Source organism: Corylus avellana, chromosome 1, assembly GCF_965113065.1.
Source record: "Corylus avellana chromosome 1, dhCorAvel1.hap1.2, whole genome shotgun sequence".
Lineage (NCBI taxonomy): Eukaryota > Viridiplantae > Streptophyta > Magnoliopsida > Fagales > Betulaceae > Corylus > Corylus avellana.
Window position 1 is genome coordinate 443,721 of NC_142490.1, and position 20,476 is coordinate 464,196.

The following is a 20,476-nucleotide window of genomic DNA, read 5'->3' on the forward strand; positions in this document are numbered from 1 at the left end:
GTGATTGAGTGGCTTGTCCGCGCGCATTAGCCTCTGCACCACAAACCCACAAAAACAAATCATTGTTGAGAAATGGATATAAAAACATAAAAAGTTAGTGATCGAGATCGAGATCGATCTGCCAAATTCTTGCAACTCCTGATATTGATCAGAAAGGGCGCGCCATGGGTTCAGGCAAGGCTGCGGCGGTTGTTTTGATGAGCGCGATGGTTTTGCTGGCAACCTTGGAGGTCGGAGAAGGCATCAAATGGAGATTGGACCATGGTTGCTACGATCCTTGCTTCAAAACGTGCACAGGCGGACGTTGCGACAAAGAAGACGTGGTTCTTGCATGCACGGACATCTGCAATAATCAATGCACCTTTGTCCAATGCTTTTTCTGTGTTCAAGTCGGCCCAAAATTTCGTCGTAGACGAGGATGTGCAATGATCAAAGGGTGATGCATGGGGATCTAATAATTAATAATTAATAATATCTGCCTAATTTAGTTCAATTTTTCTACACTTTATAACTTAATTAGTATACATATATATAATGCAGATGACTAAATAAAAACTCTCAATTAATGTTTCCCTTTCCAATTTTGTGCATAATTAATATTGCCTTTTTATTATTGACTTGTACAAATAATGAATGTTGTTGTGTGTGTTAACTACGAGTGTAATCCGTATTACATATGAATATTTTGTACAAATAATGAATATTTTGCTATTTGCTTGCATATGTGCTCGCGGATTGCCAGTATGGTACGTCATTCGCTGCTTGGAATTAGGGGTTGAAAACTTGCTTATAACCCATGCAGATAGGCGGATAGCGAATGTGGAGCGATTTTTTATCTGTTCAATTAAATTAATTATACCCTTAATGTTAGTGAAAAATAACAAATAAAAACTTGATCGAAGTGATGTGTGTGTGTACAGGATGAAATGACTATAAGATATATAGTTATGGGAAAATTACAAATTATTCTTTAATAAAAAAAATTTATAAGTGTGTTTTTTTATTTGAGAAGTGTTACATACCACAAAAACATCTTAAATATCTCATAAAATTGATCTAGCAAGGTCTAGCTAACAGCTAATATATATTAATTATGGCTGATTCAATTTCAAAGGCTACTAAACCTTGTCATGTCAGTTTTATAGGATATTTGTGTAGTATGTAGCATTAATCTTTAAGATATATATATATATTTTGGCTAAAAAAGTATTCTGATGTGAGATAAAGGTATATATTATTTTGAATATTTTGTGTTTTGAGTTATCAATATTTTTACTTTTTTTGCTAAAAATTTCCAAAAATGCGCTCTCAAATGAGATCATAACGCTTATCTAAAATAATGATGACCAATAATAGTATGAGATCTGCAATCTCGAGGTTATAACTTATGTTTAATTCTCATAATAGTATGAGAATTATTATGAGTTGGAAGATATTTCTTCTAGACTGGTTTTGAGAAAATTTTTGTCCTTATTAAAAAGGTTTATTGTAATATGCTTTACAAACATTAATTTTTCAATCTTTGGAAAATGTTTTATCATTTTTTTATGGGAAATAAAAATCAGCATTAACCATTTTGGTTTATAACCATTTGGTCATTAATATGGTTTATAACTGTCGGGCCAGGTCAAAAACATGCATGCGTATACAACTATAAATCAACCATAACCCGAACAATTTATTCAAATAGGTCATACGTACGTACTCTCAATTCTACCCGGCTAACCTCGTGTTGGGTTCATAAAAGGGCAACCGATTGAAGACAGGAAAATGGGTTCATGCAAGGCTGCGGCCGCGGTTTTGATGAGCGTGATGGTTTTGGTGGCATCGTTGGAGGTTGGAGAAGGCATCAAATGGAGATTGGACCATGGTTGCTACGATCCGTGCTTCAAGACGTGCACAGGCGGACGCTGCGACAATGGAGACGTGGTTTTTGCATGCAAGGACATCTGCAGTAATCAATGCACGGTTGTCGAATGCTTTTTCTGTCTTCAAGTCGGCCCAAAATATGATCATAAACGAGGATGTGCATGAAAGGGTGATGCATGCATGGCAAGGCATGGGATCTAATAATTAATAATATCTGCCTAATTTAATTCCCTTTTTCTACCATTTACGCAATTACGCGGATAGTTAAGAGCATGTTTGAGATTGTGTTTGAAAAATAGAGCTTTTAAGTCAAAAATAGCTTTTGGACAAAAGCTTCATTTTAAGCTTTTGCCAAAAGTGCGTTTTGACCATTAGGCTATTTTTACCCTAACTTAAAAGCGCTTTTAATTTTTTTACCAAACGAATACTTTTTTTTTTTTTTTTTTTTTTTCAAACGGACTTTTTAAGTTTTAAAAACACTTTTAGGCCCTTCAAACACAATCTCAAACATGTCCTAAGGGCTTGTTTTGGATGCATTTGATAAGCTTGAAAGTGCTTTTAATACTCAAAAAACCCGTTTGAAGAAAAAAGTACTTGTTTGGTAAAAAAAATTAAAAGCGATTTTAAGCATCCAAAAAGCTTAAAAATAACAAAAACACACTTTTGGCAAAAACTTAAAAATGAGTCTTTTGCCCAAAAACGTTTTTTGACATACAAGCTCTATTTCTCATACGCAATCTCAAATAGGCTCTAACTAAAAACTCTCACTGTTTTCCTTTCCAATTTTGTGTATTGCCTTTTTATTATTGACTTGTACAAATAATGAATGTTGCTGTTTGTGTTAGGAGTGTAAACCGCATCACATATCCGCCTCCGCCTACTTATATTTCGCTATTTGTTTGCATATGTGCAGATAGGGATTGAGAACCCGGTTGTAACCCATGCGGACAGGTGTATAGCGAATGTGGAGCGATTTTTAACTGTCCAACTATACCCCTAATGTTAGTGAAGAGTAACAAAAAAAAAAAAAAAAACTTGAAGTGATGTGTCTAAGGGATGAAATGATTATAAGATAGTTATGGGAAAAAAAATTTATAAGTGTGTTACATAAAAAATAAAAAATAAAAAATAAAAAAGCATCTTAAATATCTCACAAAAATTGATATGGCAAGGTCTAACAGCTAGTAAATATTAATTATGACCGATTCAAATGCTTCAAATGAACAATATTCTCTCTAGTTCATTTGAAGTTTTGAACATGAGAGTATCTAACTGAATGTTCTTCAGTTTATGAAGTGGAGAGGATCCTAATTTACTAAACCTTGTCATCTTAGTTTTGTAGGATATTTGTGTAATAGGTAGCATTACTCTTTAATTTTTTTGATTGAAAAAATATTCTAATATGGCATAAAAGTAAAAATAATTTTGAATATTTTGTATTTTAATTTATCAATATTTTTACTTTTTTTTTGCTAAAAAGTAAAAATAAATAAATAAAACTTCCAAAAATGCGTTGTCAAATGAGATCATAACGCTTTATCTAAAATAATGATGATTGATAATAGTATGAGAATTTTAATCAATAACTTCTCTTTATATAACTTAATACTCATGTCACAAAATAAAAACGTTTTCGATCTTGATGTTAATTTTTATGATAATGAGACGTGTAGTTTTTTTCTTGGTTTATGTTTTTCCAAATGAAAGGTTTTCAAATGTCTACTCTCTCGATCTTATGCCTTATTGGGTTTAATTTCGGGGTTTGGTTTTGTCAGCCCAATTCGATTCCAACAAATAACATTACTCACTTTAATTTGTTGTTTTTAACAAAATAAACGTGTCAATTTTCTTGAATAGAAAACCATAATATATAGTTTTGGGGTTGTTTAGTGCAAGTGAGAGGAACATTGTCGGTGTGGGTTTGAGAGTTAAGACGAGTGGCTTTTCCGCATTAGCCTCTGCTCCACAAAGCCACAAAAACGATCATCCTTTGAGCAATGGCTATATATAAAACACAAACAAGTTGACTACATCTCCCAATTTCTTCCATTTAAGGCAGTAATAATTAAAACAAAAAGAAAAAAGAAAAGAAAAAAAAATGGGTTCATGCAAGATTGCGACATTGCTTTATCTCACCATTATCGTTTTGCTAGCATCCATGGAGGTTGGAGAAGCCAAGATGAAAGTGGACCAGGCTTGCTAGTTGCTACACTACGTGCTTCAACGATTGCACAGGCGATAGTGGCGACAATGGATTCGTGTGACCTTTGTTTGCAAGGAGATCTGCGAAAATTAATGAAATTTTGTCGAATGCTTTTTCTGTCTTAGCTCAAGTCCCCCAAAGATGTGATCAACTAGAATATGCAAGGGTCCCCAAGGGGTAGCTCACTCAACTGAGGATCATGCCTCATGAAGTGGATCGAGGTCATTAGCTAGTTCGAATCTCTCCTCCCCCTCTTGCGCAGACTTGTCAAAAAAAAAAAAAAAAAAAACTAGGATATGAAAGGGAAGCATTAAAAAATAAAACAAATGTAATAATATTTATTAAATTACTAAATCTACCTTTTCCTTTCAGTTTAAACTTTTAAGATAAGTAGCAGTTTAACATGGTATCAAAGTCAAATGTCTTAAGTTCGAATCCTATTTAAATTAATATTCCACGTGTTGGACATTACCTATTAAAAGAGGGAACAAGATTCACTCAAGTTTATTTGAATGGGAGAGTATCTACTTAGTTATATTGGAAGAGTATTTTTGTCTTTTTTACTTTTTAATGGAATAAAAATACCCCTCCAATAAAACTAACGGGATAGTATCTAGTCCAAATGAACTGGAGATTATCCAAATTCTTAAAAGAAAGCTTGAGCTTACAAGTGAGAAAGAGTGTTATAATAATGATTAAATTTATTTCTTATTATTCTCAAGTATGTTAAATAAATGCCATAAGTACGAGTAGTTTTTTTTTTTTTTTTTTTTTTTAACCATAAAGATACCAATCTGGTTTGGAGTTGGAATTGATGGGGAGAGAAATTTCAAGATCTTGCTTCTAATAAAGTTAATTACTAGTAAAGACAATTAATAGTGGAATTCACTTTAATCATTAATAGTGACGGACTTGTCTTTTATCATTTTCTAAGATTCCTTCAAAGGCAATCAACTCAAAATCAGAGGTTCAAAATCAAATTACACAGAATCGTTCACTGCTATTATCACTTTAATCAACCCTCACAACTTTATCATAATTACAGCAATAGCCAACAACAATAGTAATCATCATGATTAGCGGCCACTTTGATTGCGCTTAGCTGCTCCCCTTTGAAACAACACTCATGTGAAACTCTTCATCTTTGGTGCAAAATGTCAAAAAGTGAAATAGGCAAACATCCAAATTGTTTCCTTGCAAACAAAGCTATCATAATGTAAGTCTAAAAGAAACTTAACATCATCATCAATACCCCTTTAAACTGCTCAAGACATATCTAAGCCCACTCTGTTAACAAAAGACAGAAGCAACTCAAAATTAATCAGTCAAAAGCAAAAAACCAGTCCCAAATTATGATGCCATACTGGTATATCTACACTCCAGCTTTCAGTTCATTCGTGTCATTGAAGCTGAACCATAAGTATATGACTCCACTCTACTACGTTAGGCGAGATATATATATATATATAGGTTCGACGGAATCGATTTGCACTGATTGCTGCTTGCAAGCCCAAAAACCACAATCTGCGATCTACATGGCTTCTAGTGACAATATAACTTCGTCAAGTATAATAACAATGCTGGACAAAATGAGTGTCAAACTACATGCCATAGTCTTCTGAGTGGTGATAAATACTATAGCTCCCTGGCACTTCCATCTTTCCAGTCAGGTGGTCGTTTCCTGCAAAGATTAATCAGAGAGGTAATAACAGGATTGTGGTTGAGATTTCACAGTTGAAAATTAATGCATACATATATGCATACATAAAATGTCTGCTGCGTGTGTGTGTAACTTTGTGTTCATACATGAATGTAACAAGATACTTTTTTATTCCTAGCTATGATACACTTGAGCGGAATCAAGTAAATGCTGTGATAATACAAAGTGATCCCTATAAATTGAGAAGCAATTAGAGAAAACCAGCAAAGGGCAACGACTCAGCTAGTACAGGATAATTAGGTTTAAGAGATAAGTGCTACAATGACAAAAGAGAGGTCCAAGAGCATGTTGTTAAGATTATAAGAGAAGACAAGATAAGCTATGAGCTTAGCAGAAATATGGCCTCTTTTTTATATTAAAAAGCCCATTCCTTAATTATCATATATAGGCATTGTTATGTTGAGTGTAAAAAAATGGTAGATACTAATCAAAATCTCTAAACGGAACACAACCGTTACCGAATTAATTAAAAGAGTAGATTTTTTAGAAACGAAATCTATTGAAAAGTTGTAATATTCTTCAACAGGGAGTCGAAGCAAAACTTGTCAATTAAGTTGTTGAGAAGTACTCTAGCTATGATATATCAGACCTCTTAAGAGTCCTACCATAACAAGAAAATGTGTCAGCTAATAGAAAGAAACCAAAGTTAAAGAACACACGTACTTGGATTTGTTAGCAAACCATCGTAAAAGGAGAGCTGGCCTAAGCCTCTAGCAGGTTTTAAGCCGCCATCTGTAGGAAACATAGTCTCTTCTTTACTACTCTGTGGATCTAAGAAGTGCAAATCAGAGCTTATCTCTGGGTTCTGGAAGCACAAATCTTCAGCCCTAGGATCTGAGTTCTGTTGGGAGTGAAATTCCTCTGGTTTTGTCTTCTTATCTTTAGGTGAATCAACTTCTGTCTCTACTTCTGATTCAGCAGTGTTCGATGCTGCATTTTGTTGCTTCCGTTTTGATCGAGCACGCCTGTTCTGGAACCAATTATAGACATTTGTTTCTGAAATTTGGCCATGCTGACTCAGTTCAGAGGTTATGTCTTTGATCTTCTGCTTGCTTGGGGTTCCAGTCCCTTGTTCAAATATACGCTCCAGAATCTGAAGCTGTACAGGTGTTGGAGTCCACCGCTGTCTGGAAGTAATTTTGTGGCCAGCAGATGTCATTAAAGGGTCACAGTATATATTGCCCAGCCTCACTCCTGAGAAAGCAAAAGTCAAAGTTTTGTTTTTAAGCAAATATGGTATCTTAAAAGATATTGTTAACTTAGAAAACTAAGCAAATATGGTATCTTAAAAGATATTGTTAACTTAGAAAACTATCTCCCTCTTTGAAAAACAAAGTGTAGGTGAATAGATGTGAAAGAGAGCAATAAGTAGGCTCCAAATTGGATGCCACTATCCACAGGTTTCTAAATCACAGTTAATCCATGGCTCACATCTTAAGAACTTGGACATAACGAGTTGCTTTTGCAAATCAACATAGTTTTAGAAAGAAAAACTCGAAAAGATGAACTACAATCGGAATAACCTTAAGGACAACATAGTGCATTAACTGCTGCATGGGGTCAAACTTCTTTTCTTTTTCTTTTTTTATAAGTAATAAACCAATCTTCTTAAAAGCAGCAGCCCAAAGAAACAACAAATGGAAGAAAGAGGATAAAATATCCTCCAGGGATCTCTCCAAGTCCTCAAATCACCTATACTTTCTTTCCCCCCATAAACACTAAAAGGGGCAAGTGGGCACCATCTTCCAAACCTTCCAGAGGACCAGCAACAAGCCAGCAAGTCGATAACCCGTCTAGGAATAACCCAAGACATCCCTTGTAGTCAAACTTCCTAGAAATGATATCCCAAATATATTGAAAATGCTTGAAACAGTGAAGGCTTACATAAATTAAGATAGTGATAAGCACACTCTTACACATCAAGTACTAATTTCAAACATTCTACCATAAGGTCGTGTCTAAAATCTAGACCAAATGCCCCATAGATTGGGGAAGCAGAGACTATCCTGAATGTTTCTACTCCAATCATCCCTGTCTGCTACCACACGCAGGCAACGGAACAGACTGGTGATAAAATGATTAACTGATATGCATCCATGACTAGAATGAACTTGTATGACAGGCAATTGCAAAGAAACTAAAATTGAAGTCTGAAAAGGATCTTCACAACAACAAACTGGCCAAATGATGACAAGAAATGAATTAGAGAATAGTCTGTCTATCAATACAGAGCCACATCTCGTCTAACGATCTAATTACAGATCAACTGCTTTCACACTTGATAGCTCTTTAAGATAAAGCAATAAAAACTCAGGAAGCATATACCTTGAGCTCTGGTGGTCCAGCCACAATATTAATATAGCAGCTTCATTGTGCAGATTAATGAAGCATGGGGAAAACCGAATTTATTAAATTGGTTAAGATATCAAGGAAATTGATCTATTTGGAGCTAAATAAACTTTTCCCAAGTGAGAAAAGGTGTAAAAATCGGCAGGACTCACACCCATTCCCTTTCAAGTTTTCAACCCTACTCAATTGTACCAAAAGCATTTATCAGAACAAAGTCAAAAGTGCTTCATTGAGATGTAAATTAAAGCACTAAGTTGTCAGTTTTCCCCCCCAAAGACGGTAGAAATTTTTCTGAAAATACAAACTCATAGATCAATGGTTAGAGCAAAGATGTATGAGATGAGACATCATCAAAACAAAGATTCACAATAAGAAACATACAAGAACAGTAATTACAAATGAAAAAGCTCACAGTAGAAACATACTTTTATTTTGGTAAAGAAGTATATTGGACGTCTGTAAATACTAGAGATCACAAAAGAAAACCAAACAAAACAAAAAAGTAACACTGAATTTCCCCTTAAAAGCATTAGCACCCAGATGAAAACCTCATCAACAAACCCCCCATAAAGAACAAAGTATTGAACGATAAGCCGTTCGATCCCATATATAAAAACAAAAAACAAAATACAAAATACAAACAAATGTAGTATTAAACCAGAAAAAAGGACAAAGACAGAAGAGTAAAACCTGCGAGATCTTGTTGGGCAGTGAGGTTCTTGTGCATCTCAACTAGTTGCTCGCAGATTGAGGCGTAAACAGCAATCTGCTTGCGAAGAGTCTCCAACTGCTCATCTGTCATAACCTTCACATACAACATCCCACCATTCCCATTCCCATTAACGTCGATATTACCAACACTCCCATTCTCCTCCCTCTCTTGCTGCGGTTGCTGCTGCTGCTGATGATGATGATGATGGTGATGATGACGGTCATGTCCTCCCTGCTTCTCCCACTCCATCACGTTAAACTCAGTCATCAAACTCTCTCTCTCTCTCGGTCGCTGGGTCTGTGAGAAAAGCAGGTCAGTGGTCTGTCAGTAAGGGAAGATAACGAGAAAGCAAAGAAAGAGACAAAACGGGGTAGAGACCAAAAGAGAGGCGTGGAAGAAAAGTGTGCTTCAGTTGTTGGGAGGCGCACTGCCCTACCCAGCGTACTATAGCGTTCCCATGTGGCTCGTGCGCATTTTACGATTTTCTTTTCAGGTTTTATAGTAATTACCCAACTCTAAATCTATCAGTGTACCTACCGACACAAGTTTCAACAGTTCCGGGGGATTCTATGAACATGGAACCAGTTTGCAGAATGTTTTGTTTGGACTTTGGGCCTTCACCCTTATTTTTATTTTTAATTAAATATTATATATATATATATATATATTAAATTACTCCCTCTTCAGAATATTGGATTTTATTATTATTATTATTATTATTATAAACGGTTAATTTGAGAAGAAAGGAAATATATGTTAATGAATGTGATTATTGAAATGGGAGAGAATTAATTTCATGGTCATCATTAAATGATATATGTATATATTGTCAACTAGTGGCTTCAATTCAAACATCACATGGATATGTTTATCAATATTTGTACAATATGAAACTATGAAAATATTTTAACATAGTGATTTATATGGAAATAAAATATTATAGAGAAATTTTCGTATGAAATAAAATATTATGGTAAAAAAGATGAACCATAAACGATGCTTATAGAAATAAAAGATTCCAAAGCTTTGTAAGAATCTTTTTTTTTTTTTTTTAATAGTTGATTTGTTCAAATCTTTTGGATTGTTTTCCACTCTCTTTTAGATCTGTTTGGAGTGCGATTTTAAAAATTGTATTTTTAAAATCGCTTCTTTTTAAAATTGTACAAAAATTTAGTAAAACATGTTAAAAATTTACTTTTTTATTAGATAATATTAGCATATAATTACGATTTTATAATTAAATAAGTAAATATTGTCCCAAATATTTTTTTTTAAGTGAAATCGTGATTTTAGTTTAAATAATTTATTAATAAATTAAAATTCAATAATATGAAAAATTACAAAGCAATTAGGAGAAGATAAACAGAAAGAAAGACACAGAGTTCCACTGACAACTCGTGTATTACGTGGGTTGGGTGGGAATGAATGTACATGTATGTTGGAATGTGAAGGGGCGAAGAAGATGAGTGTGTCAGTGCAAACTCTGAAGTGTCTCAAATCTGAACAATCAATCGATGTGGGTCATCTGTGAATTGGCTTTGGATAAAGTGCTCAATTCTTGCTCAACGCGCCACTGCTGTTGCAACTTCCGTCTGACACGCGGCTTTTCTGTCAGAATTTTTTTTTTTTTTTAAAAAAAAAAACTGATTTTTCTTTCACCCTAACCAATCACAAACTAAATAGCCATTTATTTTCACATCATTTGAACTTGTACAAATGCCCATTTGTCAACTGCTCATTGGATACTCTCATCTGCATCCTGTCATGTACGCATTAAGACATGAGAAAGAAAGATATATTTATATTTTTTTTTCTTTAAACTTTATGTGGATATTATTTATTTTTATTTTTTTAAATAAAATCATATCATTTTTTATGAGAAATATTACACACCACCCTCACTTCAACATTCTTGTTTTCACCTTCTATTACATGCTTTTATAATAAATAGTTGAATATTGATTCATTTTAAATTTAATAGTTTTAAGAGTTAAAATACATTTTTAGTATTTGTATTTTACACCACAATCAAAAAAACCACTTCAGTTTTAAAAAATGTCACAAATAGTATTTATGGTAAGCAAATAAACTTATTTGGTACTTTCATCAAAATTCTGTTAATTATTTTGACGGAGTTACACGTCACTCTTACACGTGGACTAGTACATGTGGTTTCAAGGCAAGATGTGGTGTATTACCTGTGTTTTTGAGTGCCACGTCAAATTAAAAAAAAATAACAAAAACAAAAACAAAAAAATCAAAGTTGAGGTGTTGAACCACCTCGTTTGGCCGGGGGGCCAAACCACCCCCAAAGGCCAAATGAAAAAAAAAAAAAAAAAAAAAAAAAAAAAAAAAAAAAAAAAAAAAAGGTTTTTGGCTCTTTGGGGTATCCGAACCACCCTCAGGCCAAACGGGGTGGCTGGCCACCCCAACTCTGATTTTTTTTTTTTTTTTTAATCTGACATGGCACCTAAAAACATAGGCACCACGCCACATGTCGCCTTGAAACTACAAGTGCTAGTCCACGTGTAAGGGTGATGTGGAGTTCCGTCAAAAATATTAACAGAATCTTGACGAATGTACCAAAAATGGATTTATTTACTTATCATAAGTATTATTTATTATATTTTTAAAAATCGAGATGATTATTTGATTTTGACATATAGTACCAGTACTAGAAAGGCATTGAAGCCTAGTTTTAATCCTTTGTAGTTTTTAAAGTCACATAAATTGATAAAATAGTGACTTTTTTTTTTTTGAATTTTGAATTTTTTCTTATATTTAAGGAAGGAAAGAGATTATAAATTTTTTTCTTATATAATGTCTTCATCATACATGCATGTGATCTTCCAATCACATGTGTACCATGACATGAGATTTACACAATTAAGGCGTAAAATGCGTTTTAAGTGTATTTGGGACATAATCCAAATCAATAAAGAAAATTTGTGACTAATGAATATGGTCTTTGACCAATTCCTGTCGAACCCTTGTTTTCTTTGAAACTTGATTAGATTAATTGCAAAAGCACCATGCTTTGACACGTGTACATGCTTTAGAATCTGGTTGGAGTAGAGTTACATGGTTAGGCTTATTTAATCGATTTGTTGAAGTGACAATTTGGAGCTGAGTCCCGACAAGGCATGTGCTCCTCCACCTTGCCTTCCGGGTGGAGTCAAATATTGAGGTTGACACAACAGTTTACATTTCATACAAAGCTTAGCCTACGAGATACACATATCCTACCCAATTACTAGCTTAGCCTAGTAATTTCCTACGGAGTTTTGATTTAATTTATTCGGGTCATCGGTCCATCTGATAAGGTAACTGTTATCAAATCAAATTTTATAAAAATTTAGATAGCTTAAAAGAAGGGGTTGCGAGATTCGCTTCTTAGGCACGCCCGACAAGTAGGCCTTATAGTCTCCCTCTTTTAAACTACTCAAAAATATGTAAAATTCAAACAACTAAATAACATTGGAATCCTTGTCGCTCTAGCAGCTTATTCTTAGGCCATTACACATGCCCTTTTGCAAACCATGTATGCTAAAAGGTCAGATTAAGTAATTAAATGCATGTCAATTTTGCTTGAATAATTTCCATTATTAGAGAGAGAGAGAAATAAAAAAACCAATGGACACCCATCTACCAGCTTATAATACTTATTTTCTGCTTTAAATAGTTGTTTCTGCTGGTAGAATGTTGTGCTCCGATTGATGGGTTCAACTTGGCTATAGAATTAATCTCTCTCTCCCTCTCTCTCGCTCTCTCTCTCTGGGAGTCTAACGTCAACGGTACAGGACAATTCTGGTGTACCTAACAAGGCCACAAAGTTCTGATGTCCATATCAGGGAAAAGAAGCAAAGAAACAGAGCTATTGGTTGATCCTTATCTCGTGCTTCTAATGTCTATACCAAGATTCCTAAGTGGTCGGCCTTTTTTGTTTTTTTAACGATTTCTCGTGGTTTCCACAATATCTCTATTGTTAGTGGAAGATCTTTTACAAGTCTTCTTTTGAATATGTTTGGTCTCACACTTTTGGGTCTGGTAATAAACTTTTCCCATTTCTGTTCTTAGTGGGCAAAGTCTTATAACTCATCATTTCATGATTTAATCTCAATTGCCAATTGGGGAAGTAGGCCTTAATACAGGACTAAACTTTGTCACCTTTGCATATACTTTACCCAAATTTGTGTTCGGCCCAACTGTGATGTAATGTTTGCGGATTGTGACAAAAATTGTTAGCTCATTGGTAACAATGCAAAAGGGTTGAGCTCTAAGCTCAAGCTTATGCATCTCATGTTAATCGCAGCTACCGATACCAGAAGCAATTATTTGTCATATTAAGAGATAGAATATTGACATTCACTTATCAAAAACAATACTGGAAAAATCACATCCAACAAATTTCAATATAAACATTTAAGTTCAAGCATGGGCATCTCATGTTGATCGCAGCTGCCGACATCAGAAGCAACTATTTGTCATATTAGGAGATAGAATATTGACATTCACTTATCAAAAACAATATTGAAAAAATCACATCCAACAAATTCCAATATAAAAAATAAATCAAAATTCTTTTTTTCCAAAAATAAGTTAATAATACATGCACAAGTGATGTACATTACGTATTGACTCAACCCAATACCTACATCATGAACATGGACAAAGAACATATATACATGCACTTTCAATCTTCCACTTTAAGTTTAACACCTAACTGTATTAAGCAAACATGGTGATCTTTGGCTTTGATATCCATGTAAGCATGCAGATACTGCAATTCCAAATTTACACCGCTATTCCCATAAAAAAAAAAAAAAAAAAAGCTGTGCCTGTGGAATGAGACATGACCCACATGATTATAGTTTCATGTCCTTCACAATTTCCTCAACCAAATCTCCAATTATATGAAATTCCATCTCTCTTCCCAAAACATTAATCTCATCATCCATCAGTACAGACCAAGGGGTTGATCCCAGATCCTGGGTCACCATACTATCAAGAGAGGAAAGAGATTTGTCCGTTGAATGGTGTAAATACACACGGATAATCTCGCACACACGATCCAATAACCTCCTTCCACGCAAAGTCGGGAGGATAGAGGAATGAATCATTTTTCTTTTGAATGTAGACATGATCGAAAGTGGTCCAAGAATAGTTGAAAGTGTTTGATTTAATAAATCAAGTAGCAGCTTGTGATCTACCTTCTCATTGTCATCCTTGGCCGATTTTCTATAAGATTCTTCCACTTCTTCAAACACGGAGTTACTGATTGGCTTTGCAAATGTGTCCCATCTGACAAAGGATGTATCAGATGATCCATCATACAAGCCAGAAGAAACAAGAAGATCTCTTATGTAAGCTTCTGTTGGGTCCTCCAGCTCAACCATTTCAGACTCATCAGACTCTGGTTCGATTGTTGTGTCCTCGGGCCCATGAGATTTAAGTTGATTTAGTTGCTTCCGCAGCTCTGTAAAATTGAAAAATTGAAAACAGCACAAGAGAATTATTTCACATGTCCACGAGAGAAAACACCACGAAAAATAAGAAATAGCTTAATATATTTTATTACTGCAACAAAGCCCAACCTCATTTTGTTGAGAGTTAGAGCAAGATGTTTCCAGTCTTCTAGATATCTAAATCAAAACTAAAGATTATTCCCTCCCAATGTTTTGACCCAGGCTTCCTGAAATTCTTGGTTTGAGCTATAACATGTAGAACACCGAGTATTTTGTTTCAATTAGAAGAACAATCTCATTTTAGAGATAAAACAATACTTTCAAAGGTAGTGGACCCTGATAGCAGGATCAATGTCTGAGTTTTATCATACGGTTGTTGGGCAGAAATTATGCGCCTCAAAGCACGTAACCTAAAGATACTCTCTTGTCTATTGAAACATATAACAAACAGAAGTTCATCTATAAATTGCAAGCAGGCGGCAAAGCCATAATGGAAATATGCCTGTGGTCATGACTCAAATGAAGTCAACCATGCAATGAGAGACATACAGCACAAGTTATCTACAGTCTATCTTCATATATAAGCCACATTTAGAACATATGTAGGATTTTATGTGTCAAACCTAGAAATCAATTGTTTCCATACCATTCAGATTGAAGCTGATCTCTCTAAAAACCTGTGGCACACCATTATCTTCTCCTGGAGTTACATCCGGTGTTGACATGGGGCTGACATGATCAGCTTGCCTCCAGAAATCTTCTTGAGCACTGCTGCACACAGATGCAGGACTAGGAGGCACCTCAGTGGAGTTCTCCTAAGACCACACAATGAAAGATATGTTAATTTGAGAAGAAGAAGAGATGGAAAACAATTGAACCCATAGTAATCCTTATATACATAAAAAAAAAAATTAAAGAAACATAGTATATTCTTACATGCCTCTCGCCATAGTTCATAAGAATTGTTGGTCCACTCATGATATCTCTCATAAAATCGTATTCACTGCTATGTGATTCCACCATTGATTGCATCTTTTTACCAAATAGCCTCCCTCTAAAAGCAAAACTATATCTGAAATTGGAAACTTTTTCTTTAAAATTAAACCTCTCTTTCTTCTGTTTTTTTACATCCAGTGTCACATTATCAATGCCTTCATGCTTTCTCTGGATGTGGGCACCAGTTACAATGTGACGATCTTCCAGAAGAAGCTTCCCAAATGATGTTCCTGATACGGGGGCTGATAAAGACCTAAGAAGATTTCTTGGGGATAACTCTCTCTGGAGCACTCCATCATCAGACCCATGCCTGAAAGATCTGGTTTGAATTTCTTGTTCATCTTTCACAATCTCCCGGCAGGTCACCTCATTTCTGGCCTTCAACGTATCTCTAACTTGTTTTAGTTTGGCCTGTTCATTATCTAATGTGTATGATGAAGAGGCCACTATGGGAACGTCAAGCTGTGTCTCTTGCTTGAGAACATTCCTTAGTCTCTCTGACAAGAATTTCCTGGTGTCTCGGCTGATGAAATCTGGGGAAGCTGGTCCATTGAACTGAATGTCACTTCTATATGACCTTGTTGATTCTGACCGGAGCAAATTCTTTCCGAAGTCCCTAGTTACACTTTCTCGGACTTGTTTTGCTATATGCCTAGCAATTTGTTTGGGATCTGATGGCTTTTCACTGAAAGGAGTCTCAATTCCACTTCCTCGGCCAACAGAACCCCTCTTAACAGTTTTCCCTTGCAGTTCACATTTCAACCGCTCCTTCACCTCCTCAAGAAAATCTTCTATACTACCTCTATCCTCTAAAGTGCCCGAGGAACTTGGCCAAGACTCTTCGTGGTAAGAAATCCTATCAGGACCAGGCCTCAAGATCACTATCTTTGTGGGAGCAGAAGATTTATCCAGCTTCTGACTAGAACTCATCAGGGAAGACTGCTCAAAATCTCTACTCATGGTCCTGCTTCTCAATGGAAAAGATTCCTTCTGCTCAGAAGGGAAAAAATCCAATTTGTCTCCATGTTGCTGTAAGCTGCCTCTTTCATGTGACATTTCCTTTAACGTAAGACTCTTAGGTTCTACAGGCTTCTCGCTTCCTCTTCTCCCAGAAGTTGAATAAATTGTCATCTTTTCCTTGTTGAGGTCCTCTTGAGTAAGTAGTCCAGGGATGCTGTCAAGTTCAATAGCCCTAGAACATTCCTTAAACCTGGCTGCTTGCCATGCTTCAAATTCTTTCTTGAACTTCTGTAGTTCCTCCTCTTGAGGATGTTCTCGACGCCTCGGTTTTCCTAACTTCTGCTCTCTGCTCCATCTATCAGCACTTCTGTCTTTATCACAGTAAGATGAGTTGAGTTCCATCAGTGTCGAAGAATTTGAGTCAGAAGAGACATGACCAACTGAGCTCTTTCCACCCATTTCCTTCTTTGAGAACTTTACTCCCACTTTTTCATTCTTTTTGTCAATTGGCTGAGCTACAGAATTTGTATCTGATGGCAACGTGTCCACTCCCATCAGCCGAGCAACAATGCTTGGAGCATTTTGTCTGTTGTTTGATTGTTTGGATACTTCCTCCTTTATCAATTTCTTCATTGAAGCCTCAATTGGATAACAGTTCTTTTCAGACCAGTCTTCTTCCACTTGATGAGAGTACTGATAATTAATAGCAAGTGAACATTTAGCAACAGAATACTACAAGATATATGTGAAGCACTTTTATATAAAAACGGTAGGTAATAATTAGAAACTTATTCAAGGAATTTTACTTCACCTAAACAGTTAAAACCTAGCTAAGTCTCAAAAGACTGAAATATAAATAATGACGACCATAGATTATGGAACTCCTGATTTCACAACGCATTTCTTAGGTTCACCTCTCATAGGAGTATATCCTTCATAAAGCTGATAAAAAAAATTCACCATTTTTTCCACAAAATGAGATTAAAATAACAATACGTTTTGAAAAAGCTAACACAAAGAACCCCAATACTGAGGAAAGCTTCATTCCTATAAATCTGATGTCCCATAAATTGTCGCTCCCAACTCCCAAAGACTTCACACGACCATTAGTACACACTTGTGAAAACCACAAACTCACTACCGCAAGAGTGTAGTCTCCACATAATACAACCACCTTCTCAAATTAAAGCTATAACAAGGCATGAGATGAAAGTTACCGGCACATCTTGTACAGCATAATAGTTTTCAGAAGGTTCTACTTGCAGCTCCAGTCTATTCTGAGGAGCTCCAAGGCCTGCAAATTAATGAAAATAACAGAGTTACTTTCTAAGCTGAGTAAGAGAGTATGATCAACAACAAACAGAGCAAGTCATTGTGTCATCCATCTTCTGGACGGACAATAGTCTTATTTCTTAATGTTGGTATGATGTGAAACTATAACATCCATCAGGACTAGATTTCCATAACCTCCAGCTTAACACCTTATTGACAAAAGACTCCAAGATTTTGTTGATATAAATCAGGTGAGTTTCTTTTCTCATCAATGCAAGGCACACCCAAGAAATTGATACCCTGAACTTTCTAATCTTAACTGCTCAGCCAACCAACTTTGTATATCACATCACCATACAATCAAACCATTGAGCTGTTTTTATTTTTTACTATAGATTTGTATCGATTTTGGAATTAAAACACAGTGAACAATTTAAGAGCATGACTCAGTAAAAGAAAGGGTTCTTGATACTTACCGCCAACATTTCTCTTCTGGGTACGAACTTTCCTGGCCATGTTCCCCTGATGGAAGTCAAAAAAGTGCAAGAGGCCTCCCATGCAGCCAGTGGGCCTACCAAAATGCAGTCATCCCCTTCCTACCGAGTTACTGCTTCAGCGTATGTATTATCCCATGAAAACCAAAAGTAACTGTTTTTGTTTTCACCTTATACCCTGCAACAGCATAAATCACCCAGATATCTTTAAGATTGCATTTGGGTTTCAATATTAAATTCGAATGGCTTGAATTATGCAAGGAAAATATATACATGTGTGTGTGTGTGGTGTTAGTGAAGTTCATGGACAAATTGGAGCCCCATTTTACATGTGAATTTGAAATGATAAGAGCGAGAAATCTAGGAGCTGAATTCATAGAACTCTCATACGAGCAACAAAAATCAAACCAGACCCAATTACAATTTTGAATCTTGGAAAACATAACAACATCCAGTCAACTAGGCCTACCACAATTGCTTGACTTCGTTTGAGACAATTTCAGTTTGTCCAAATCGTTGGAGAAAACCCAAAACAATGTACAAAGCTATAAGATTTTCTTACACCGCTTCCTACACTTTCTCAGAAACCAAACATGTCAATACCGAAAAGCACATCGAGAACTTACCGTTGAGAGAAGAAAAAGGAAGAGCCCACAAAATGGAATCGCATCGGCAACAGAATTGGAGTTGTCGGCTCCAAGATTCAAAAACCAATGAGGTTGTGATGAGTGGTGATGAACAGGGAGAGAGGGTGACGTTTGAAAAAGTGTGGATTCAAAGCTGGGATTTTGTACACAGTCGGAGACCCCAAAGAGAATGAAGAAAGCAAAAAAATAATAATACAAGCAGTAGTTATTACTAAAATAATATATTGATGCAGACAGGGAAAGAGAAAAGCTACAAGCTTTTTAGTTTACGAGTAGAATGGAGGTTCGTTGCTGGACTAGGCCACCGGAAAGCGAAGCTTCCATCTCCCCTCTTTTTCTCTTTTTCTGTTTTTTCCTCCCTTTTTTTTTTTAATTATATCACATTTTTCATGAAAACTTCATTATTGGATCAAAATTAATCATTTAATTGATATTTTTAACTCATAATTACTCATATGTTAAATAATTACTTATTTTAAAAATTTAAAAAAAAAATTTATGAAGTTAATTATTTAACTAATATTTTTCACAAAATATGTGCCAAGTAAAAAAAAAAATTATCCACCAAAATATATTATTATTTAACTATATATATATATATATATATATATATATATATATCTTTTAAAAAAAATTCTAAAATTCTAAAATATTTATAAAACACTTAAAACTAATTTGACATTTAAATCATATTAAAGAAAAAAAAAAAGAATATCATTTAAAAAAAAGGTAAATAATTAAAAGAAAGATGGGAGGTACGTGTGATTAATAATTGTTATTAGGCATTAAAAAGGGCGTCAAAGAGGGGAATTGTACCTCCCTCTTCAATAAATTGGACAAATAATGACAACATAATTAAGTTTGCATCTACACCTTTCATCTGCATGTACGACTGCAAGAATATTGAATATTGATTGTGATTTCCAAATTAGAATATTAAGGTTACAAATCTAAATTCAAAGCCCATTTTGTTGATTTTCATTAATTTTTTTTATTGTTAGTTTAAATAATAATAATAATAATATAAAAATTATCATATTAATCCAATAAAATAAGATAAGTTAGAGTATAATGAGTACGTGGGCTTCAATGTTTTGTTAAATAAATGGCTTCGCTTCAAGGGTTTTAGGAGAAGGAATTTGCATTTGCATTATTATATAACGTAGGATTTGATTGATTTGTTGTGGCACGTACAAGAACAGCTCAGAGACAGTTTGATGTTGCCCACGACAGCTCCATTTGGCGCCAGAGTACATGGGTAGTAAGGAATTTGCCTTTTTTAGTTTTTTTATTGTTTTCCTGGATTTGGTCCTTCCACGCATGCCTGCCTCGTGGGAATCACGCTCCCTGCTGTCTCATTGGCTTTGACACCCACGCTCCCAGGATGCGCCTGGGACGTTCCATTACACTAAAAAATGCGTCCTTAAAATCACATAAATATAATAGAGCCGCTTTGCTTAGAAAATAAATAAATAAATAAGTCATAGAGCGGCTTTTTTGACTTTTCTTCGGCGCTTTGCCGGTTAATTAGCATCTTCGGATGTGTCCCTAAAGGCGAAAATGAATGATTTGGATTTAATCACGTAAAATAAAATAAAAATTAGAAAAAGTTGAGGAGGTCAGAGATTGGACCATAATTTTTTTTTTTTTTTAATTGAAGGCCAAAATATGAATGAAAAATCAAATAAACAAGTCATAGATACTATTTGGCCGAAGGCAATTTCTCTTTGTATCAGTGATATTGTTTTGGCAAATCATTATTTCTTGTTGATCGTTGATTGATTAATGA

The 20,476-nt window shown here is 35.0% G+C and overlaps 2 protein-coding genes across 2 annotated transcripts; both read right to left on the minus strand.

Annotated features, from left to right (window-relative positions):
* Positions 1 to 5,136: 5,136 nt before the first annotated feature.
* On the minus strand, positions 5,137 to 9,259 carry WOX13 (WUSCHEL related homeobox 13). The gene is made up of 3 exons (XM_059583029.2): positions 8,832 to 9,259; positions 6,456 to 6,986; positions 5,137 to 5,753 (listed from the first exon to the last, which is right to left on the minus strand). Exons 1-3 carry the CDS (start codon positions 9,118 to 9,120, stop codon positions 5,674 to 5,676), a joined length of 900 nt encoding a protein of 299 aa, XP_059439012.1. The 5' UTR covers positions 9,121 to 9,259; the 3' UTR covers positions 5,137 to 5,673.
* A 4,218-nt stretch (positions 9,260 to 13,477) lies between these two features.
* TRM26 (RB1-inducible coiled-coil protein) lies at positions 13,478 to 18,953 on the minus strand. The gene is made up of 6 exons (XM_059579998.2): positions 18,667 to 18,953; positions 18,023 to 18,218; positions 17,492 to 17,568; positions 15,255 to 16,967; positions 14,965 to 15,133; positions 13,478 to 14,329 (listed from the first exon to the last, which is right to left on the minus strand). The coding sequence occupies exons 2-6, from the start codon at positions 18,102 to 18,104 to the stop codon at positions 13,719 to 13,721; spliced, it is 2,652 nt and encodes an 883-aa protein (XP_059435981.2). The 5' UTR covers positions 18,105 to 18,218; positions 18,667 to 18,953; the 3' UTR covers positions 13,478 to 13,718.
* Between the last annotated feature and the right edge of the window lie 1,523 nt (positions 18,954 to 20,476).